The sequence below is a fragment of the Helianthus annuus genome, chromosome 4 (genome assembly GCF_002127325.2).
Source record: "Helianthus annuus cultivar XRQ/B chromosome 4, HanXRQr2.0-SUNRISE, whole genome shotgun sequence".
Lineage (NCBI taxonomy): Eukaryota > Viridiplantae > Streptophyta > Magnoliopsida > Asterales > Asteraceae > Helianthus > Helianthus annuus.
In genome coordinates this window covers 5711008-5719126 of record NC_035436.2, presented here as the reverse complement: position 1 = coordinate 5719126, position 8119 = coordinate 5711008, and the positions used below count along the sequence as shown (strand labels likewise).

Sequence of the window (8119 nt, the reverse complement as noted above, 5' to 3'; positions counted from 1 at the left end):
GTCTAGAATACATGGGAAGCCCCCACTAATCTTCGCAAACATGCATGGAGGGCCGCGATACAAATAAATACGATACCTGGTTTTCAAAACGAACATGCGAATTACAAAACGAATACTATAACTAAACAACCAACTGTGAACTCGCTCAACTTTGTTGTTAACTCGTTGTTACATGCCTTGCAGGACGTTAGGTACTCATGGAGCTTGCACTGGGAGGCGCGGTCGTTGTGGGGCATGGATCGTGGATGCCATGTTAATCAATTATGACATTTCAAACCTATTACTTACGCTGGGTTTTTACATTATTGCTTCCGCTACACACTTGATTATGTTTTGGTTTTTGAACACCTTTCATATTGATGAATGACTTTTACGTATTACCTATAATGTTCAATATGATTGGTGGCTTGATCCTGGTCATGTCACGCCTCCAAGCGGTGATACTCCGCGTGTGGATTTTGGGGGTGTGACACTTTAATTGTTTTATCTACCACATCGGGTTGTTCTTCAGATACAGGGGGTGTCAATTTCAAAAGTGATTCAACTGATTGCAATTCTTTTGCCGTGACTCGACGGTCCACCATATCTTTTTGTTTTTCAACATTGGTACCCGTGCACGTATCTTTTGTTTCTAGTTGCTGCTGGGTGTGATGGGTAGATTCTGCTAGACTTACTGCTTCAAATTTAGTTTCACCGTGCCCACCTTCTGCATGCGATTATTCAATTTCCAAGTGTACAGTAAAAAATATAAATTTTAATCATAAAGTTTGTAGTAAAGATGTTTACCGTGCACCAGCGAATCATTGTGTACATATCATCCTGGTTCAACAGTTTGCATTTTTGTAATACAAGTGTCGGTTATCCCCCATCATCGTCTGGTACAACTTCTACACAGAATTGCATGTTATTTGATAAATCAACATAATCGCATGTGAAATATGGATAAATTCGCATGTTATAAAATGTTTGTTATGTTATTTCAAAAAAATCACAGTCTCGCATATTAGAACATATAAATCGAATGTTAGAAGATATTAATCGCATGTTAGTGGTTAGTACCTTCTGGGTCTGCACAAAATTGCATGTTATTTGAAAAATCAACATAATCGTATGAGAAACAAGGATAAATTCGCAAGTTATAAAATGTTTGTTATGTTATTTAAAAAAAACAACATTTTCGCATGTTGGAACATATAAATCGCATGTTAGTGGTAAATACCTTCTGGGTCTGCAATCTTCTCATTTTTATGCTTATTTCCCACACTCTCCTCATGTTCTACATTATCTTCTTCAACATCAGGGACACTTTTTTTAAGTGTCTCATCCCACAGCCTACACATGTGCATGATTTCCGAATCCCAAAAACACATGTTTTTGCATCCAAAATCAATTCCGTCATTTCTTGCACTATGATTTTGTATTTCTTCATATTGGTAGTCATTCTTTTCAACAAATTCTACAATTTTTTGTACAAATAGTATGACGTTAATCGATAAACAATGTTTTTTGTTTAATATACATTAAAATAGTATAGGTATGTCAAACCTATTTATTGATGTCCGAAGCTTCACGTAATTGTGTTTGTTGGTTATGCTAGGAGTAAGCTTCAAAGGAGTGTTGCAATAATCCAGTAGTTTCTGTGTTTGTGTTCCAACTCCCATAATGAGGTTCAACTGTGATGTTTCTAGCATGTCAATGCTTAAATCAAGTATATCATCGGTAGGCGTCATGCAATATTCCCTCCCCCATCTTCTGGTGCAGTTGTAGTTCTTTTTTGTAGCTTTTTGTGTGGTCAACTGGTTGTGGTATTGAATAATCATCCATCAAAAGTACATTTGTATCTTCGGTGGGTATCATATGCTCGTGCTCTTGTTCATTCTCATTTCCATTTTCATTATCTGAAAAAGGCCTGTTATTGTACACATTTTCTTCAGCATCATCGACCATCGCAGACGTGATATAACGTATAAGTGGCAGCTCGATGACTTGCTTGAATAGACGATGCCTCTTGTTGTATTCATGCGTGTACAAAAACTGTATAAATATTCAAAAGAGGTAATGTTTAGTTAGAATACGTATTAAATTTTTTTCATATATTGTTAAAAGGTATAGTAAAACATACCGTAAGAAAAGCGACAGGTCCCACGTATTGTATGTTTGGGTTTTTCCACCCCTTTCTAGTCCGAGGTAGAGATTCTAAAGGACATGAGCACCAATCTAGATGTCGTATGTCTTCAACTGTGTCTACGCCCAACAAACATTTATCATTTACAGTTGTAGCTTTCGTAATCTCCACAAAAGTTGTGTTCCAATAGACTAGGAAATTGATTTTGAACAAGCTCCCTCCTTCTCTTTGTTTGTTAATGACTTTTGCAACCAAGCCATGAGTAATCCTTTCGTTCTCAGACCATTGACTGCTGAACTGATCTTTAATACTATCCCCACCTTCGGGATCGTTATTCTTTTCAATTTTTTCATCTTTTTTGACTTTTCGCTTATCAACAACTATAACAATCGGTTTATATCATTTTGGTATCCCAAAGACCTCGTAAACTAAATCGAAAGTAATCTTGATTCTATGATTTCCTACGTTAAGCTCATCGAAATGCTCATCAAAGTTTCTCACAAGCCAAAACCCTAAATGTGTTGAAATATGATTAACTTCCATATCCAGAATAGATCCAAACCCCATACTTTTCACGTTTGTAACTTATGCCTCTGACAATTTTCTAATAGTTTCCATGAAAGGGGTAGGTTGACATTGCAACAGCAATGCTTCGTGATGATATTTAGCAAAAGGCCTAGATTGTGTCCTAGGTGGTTCTGGTTGGCTCGTCTTTTTTTCCTTTTTCGACTATTTTGGAAGGCTTATTTGTTTGCTTTTTAGATTTCTTAGCCGGTTTCTGATAATCATCACCCTCGTCATTATGTGAACTAGAACGTTTTTTCCTGTTCCCACCCTCTTTCAGATTCTACATCTTTGGTATAGCCTCAACGAAGTCAACATCATCATCATTATTTTCTTCACCACAACAACAATACTAGAGCAACCCGGAGTTCAAAGCAGCTAACTACATTGCCTCACCTGATTCAAACCAATACCATTTTGGCAACGACTTTGACCCTGATATGCCAAATTCAGGCACAAAGTATTATTGAGTGATACTTCCTCCTATGCCAGTTTCCCTCGACACAGCCCCATACTTGACAAGTGGAACAATATTTTGCTATCACATAGGACGCTTGGATCTTGCCTTTGTTTCTAATTTAAAATTTTGGACCGTTGTTTGTTTTGCCTATTTAAACAAGTTTGTTTGGTTGTTTTTGGAAGTTAAATATATATTTGATTAATACAATATTTAAACTTTTATTTTGTTATCAAGTGTTATTGAACAATCTAGACAGGGCAGGCAATTGGGTACCTGTTAAGACACGATTAGACCTGTTTGACTGAAAAATACACCCTTCGACTTTTTAAATTTTTAAAATAATTAAAATTACAATGTTAGGATCTATCATTTATTCATCTTTGTACATAAAACGTAAAACTATTTTATAAACATGAGGTAGAAAGTAGTTAAACGAGTCGTAATCATGTTTGAAACTTATGTTGTGCGCGCCGTCAGAAACCTGTTAAGACACGATTTGCCAGCCTTAAATCTAGTTACGTGACGCTCCGGCGTTTCCGCCATCGGTTTGGGTATTACAAAACGTCTCGTAGGACCAAACGCCCCAAAGGACTAAACATCCCAAAGGATCAAACGTCAAACGTCCCGTAGGACATAAGACCAAACGCCCGAAGGTCAAAACATCTAATGTCCCGAAGGACCAAACGCCCCTAAGGACTAAACATCTTAACAATCATGTATTTCAAAATCACTTATTTCTATTCCTTGTGATTACTTTCTGATGTAAGACATATGAAACAAAAACATATACATTACATGAATGACATGGTTCTTAAAGTGTACCTTACGTAGCACGTATAGCAGTTTCAAAAGGTTCATGTATCAACAAATAAATATTAATAAGGCAAATTGGATTTAAATAATCCCAACTCACTGTTATTGGACAATAATAATCCCAACTCATTTAATCACCAATAATAATCCGAACTATTCACTTTTGTTTGTAAAATACTTCCAGTTAAAAAAACACTAACTAGGTTAAAAAATTGCTGATGTGGCTTGCCACGTCACCTGCCACATCAGCTGCCACGTCATCAAAATATGCCACATAGACTGCCACATCAGCTGCAATGTCATCAAAAGATGCCACGTAGACTGCCACATCAGCTGCCACGTCATCAAAATATGCCACGTGGCAAGCCACATCAACAATTTTTTAACCTAGTTAGTGTTTTTTTAACTGTGAGTATTTTACAAACAAAAGTGAATAATTCGGATTATTATTGGTGATTAAATGAGTTGGGATTATTATTGGCCAATAACAGTGAGTTGGGTTTATTTAAATCCAATTTGCCTCCTATTAATAATATATCAATACTAAAATTTCATGATTTGTAGTAAAAGTTTAGGTATCTGTGTTGGTAATCATGCACTAATTTGATTAACAAAAATGGATTCTAAACTTGCAATTTTTTTATGATATTATACGAACTGACACGTTTTCAATTTGAAACAATACCACTCTACAAATCAGTTTCTAACTTTGGGTTCGTATAATGATCCAAAGATCAACACCCAGGCTGCCTTAACAGCGCCGTCTACTAGAGCAGAAGACGTGTCGGGTTCTTCTGCTAGTTAGGTCATAGGGACACAGAAATGCCTCCGGATAGAGATTGAGAACGAGAGTCGGATGTGAAAGGAACCACTTGGGAGGGTGTTTAGCCAAGGCAATGAGAGGATAGGTGCGCTACAGAGTCTACCCAACCCCTGACTCTATATAAATACATATAGGGCATTAAACATACTTCTGAATAATGACACAAACACCGCACTACTAGAAAACTTCATTTTTTCCTACAAAAGTTTCCTACAAATTTTCCACAACTGAATTTTTTTTACAATTTTCCTACAATTTTTTGACCAAAAAGAAAAACTAAAAAAAACCCAAAACGTTTCCACAAATTTTCTACAAAATTGCCACACAATAAGCATTTGTAGCAATTTCGTCACAAAATTTCTAACCTTTTCGACAAATTTCCGACAAAAATCAAAAAATTTAATATTACTTGTAACAACAACAAAATAAAAAATTTTAAAAATATTAAATATTAAATTTGTTGGAAATTTGTAGCAAATTTACACAAGTTGCTACATATTTCCTACAAAAAAAAGTTATTTTATTTGTTACTTATCAATTTTAGAAAAATACATAATTTTAGAAAATAAAATAACAAGTTTGTCGGAAATTTGTAGCAAATTGACAGCAGTTGCTACAAAGTTCCTACAAAACCTCTATTATTCAACAAATTAAGAAGAAAACATAATTTAAAAAAAATAAAATATTAGAGTTGTGGGAAATTTGTAGCAAATTTAAAGTAGTTGCTACATATTTCCTACAAAAAAAAGTTATTTTATTTGTTACTTAAGAAATATTCTTAAATTTTAATTATACTTTATATTTTTTGAATCTTACATAATTTTTTTTAAGAAACCGAAATAACCGAAAACCCGAACTGAACCGATGTAAAAACCGAAAAAACCAAAACCGAAACCGAACGGTTTTCAAAAACCAAAAACCGACATTTCGGTTTTGGTTTTGCTTTTGCCTAAAAACCGAACCGAACCGTGCACACCCCTAATGAAAACATTAACGGGTTGGGTAGCGAGTCAAAATGAGTGATATGGTGCTCGATTTGATGCAAAATTATTTTTTTCCAGACTCACCCTAATTTTTATCATTACAGCATTGGAACACCGAAAAATGGCAAAAAAAGTCAATAGCCGGGAGAGCAAACCGCAAAAATGACTTGTGTCGTCATACAGGCGGGTCAATACGATTTGATCAACATCGTATCAACTTGGTAAGCTAAATATTATTAACCATCTCTATATTTAACACTTATAATTTACAATACTCCTTTTTGTGTAGGACAAAGAAGAGGGTAAAACAGTTGGATACAAGAAAGTATTGTTACAGACCCACGCCACTAAGAGGTGCAAAAAAATGTTACAAGATGGGGTGATAAGTGAAAATGATTTTGCGTCGTTGGAGTTTGTTACCGACCGTGCAAAGCGTTCATATGTAAGCTCTCTTCTATCATTTATTTATAACTAAGTGGAATTCCTTCGAGAGCTTCGTGGCGGGCAAAGCGTTCATATGTCACTTTTACCGGCTGATAACTTTCATTTGATAAAATTATAGGTCGCATACTCGCAACAACTTAAAGATTTGTATGGGGACGTGGATTGCGATGATTTAGACTTGTGGAAAAGTTTGCATCCTAAGTGTAAGGGTCGCAAGATGTTCGGGATAGGATCTTCTGATCTTGATTTTCTGGTGACCGGAAAAAAATCATCTACAATTTGCGGTTCTAACGATGATGCCCGACACTCGCAAGAGGTATCATTATTTATTCTTGTTATTTAGATAGCATAAACATTTTTAAGATAGTCCCATTAGTGAAGGTCGTATTGAAGGTAGCTTGTTTATGATTGATTGAGTACATTGCCGGTTGAATAGGTTTGTTATAGGCGGGTTTGGGTCACGGGTCAGAATGGGCCGTGCGGGTCAAAATGGATTGGGTCAGAATAGGTTATTTTTAAACATGGTTAATTTGATTCGGGTTAGAACGGGTTCACGTCAATTTTGATTTGGGTCAAAAGGGTTCATTTTCAAGGTTTAATATGATACTTCATTTTTTTTAATATGTATGTGTGTTTGTATTTTGTTATAAGGGATTTTTACGTTGTTAGTTAGATTTTTGTAGGGTTGTGTTGATCGACCTGTTCGGGTTGATATGTGATGATTACGGTTTTATAATTTTCAGCTTCAAAAAGTTCAGGCGGAGCTAGAAAGAGAACGTGAGGCTCGACAAAACATAGAAGCCCGTTTCGAACTATTTCAACAAGAGCTTGAAAAAGAGCGGGCCGACCAAGACGAATGGCGAAAAAATATGGAAGAATTGGTGAAAAACATCGGAAAGAAGTAAACAAAGCTCTCGTTTTGTTAAGTATTAGAATATTGGATTAGTTTTGAATCAAAAAACTTGCTCTTAATTAGGATTTTTTTGTGTGTTTTGGAACTTTTGGAATGTTTTAGAATCTTGCTTGTTGCAAATGTTTTGGAATGTTCTATAATTTTCTTGCAATTTTTTTGGAATATTTTATATTTTGCTGCATTTTTTTATAAAAAAAATGGTTTTTTTAAAATTCTCTGATATTGTTATTTGTCACAAATCTGTCGCTGAAGAGTTTTATAATTTGTAGGAATTTTGTCGCAGAAGAGTTTTATAATTTGTAGGAATTTTGTCACATAAGAGTTTTATAATTTGTAGGAATTTTGTCACAGAAGAGTTTTATAATTTGTAGGAATTTTGTCGCAAGAACGTTTTTAACTGTTTGTAGGAAATTTGTAGCTACATTAAAAATATATTTTTAGTTGTAGGAAATTTGTCGCAAACTGTTTTGATAACTTTGTAGGAAATTTGTTGGAAACCGTTAGTTTTGTAGATACTTTGTAGCAAATTGTTTAGAGAAAATTTATAAATTTGTAGGAATCTTGTGGAAAGTTTTATGATTTGTAGGAAATTTTGTCGCAAGAAAGTTTTATAATTTGTAGGAATTTTGTCGCAGAAAAGTTTTATAATTTGTAGGAATTTTGTCGCAAGAACGTTTTATAATTTGTAGGAATTTTGTCGGGAAAATAAAAAATTATGAATATTTTTTTAATAATGTTATTAATTTTAAAAATAAAATATCATAAAATAATATACAAAAAAGTCAAAAACGTGGAAGAATTGTAGGAATTTTGCAAGAAGAGCGATTTGTGAGTATTTTGTAGCAAATTTTGCGACGAGAGATTTTGTAGGAATTTTGTAGCAGATTTTGTCGTATTTTTGTAGCTAACCCGGTTACCCACAAGTTTATTTCCTATGAATTTTTTTGTAAGAAATTTGTGGGTAAGGCCAATTTCAGACAAATTTGCTACAAAT

General features: G+C 34.5%; 1 protein-coding gene across 1 annotated transcript; it reads left to right on the top strand.

The window, feature by feature from the left end:
• The first annotated feature begins 5811 nt into the window (after positions 1-5811).
• On the top strand, positions 5812-7333 carry LOC110934320. The gene is made up of 4 exons (XM_035989684.1): positions 5812-5989; positions 6058-6210; positions 6331-6528; positions 6956-7333. The coding sequence occupies exons 2-4, from the start codon at positions 6133-6135 to the stop codon at positions 7115-7117; spliced, it is 438 nt and encodes a 145-aa protein (XP_035845577.1). The 5' UTR covers positions 5812-5989; positions 6058-6132; the 3' UTR covers positions 7118-7333.
• The last annotated feature ends 786 nt before the right edge of the window (positions 7334-8119 follow it).

Bases quoted from the DNA above. Each gene is read 5' to 3' on its own strand.
- LOC110934320 (XM_035989684.1), top strand. From the start codon at position 6,133: ATGTTACAAGATGGGGTGATAAGTGAAAATGATTTTGCGTCGTTGGAG. The intron at 6,211-6,330 runs GTAAGCTCTCTT...ATAAAATTATAG, and splicing joins ACCGTGCAAAGCGTTCATAT to GTCGCATACTCGCAACAACT. The intron at 6,529-6,955 runs GTATCATTATTT...TATAATTTTCAG, and splicing joins ATGCCCGACACTCGCAAGAG to CTTCAAAAAGTTCAGGCGGA.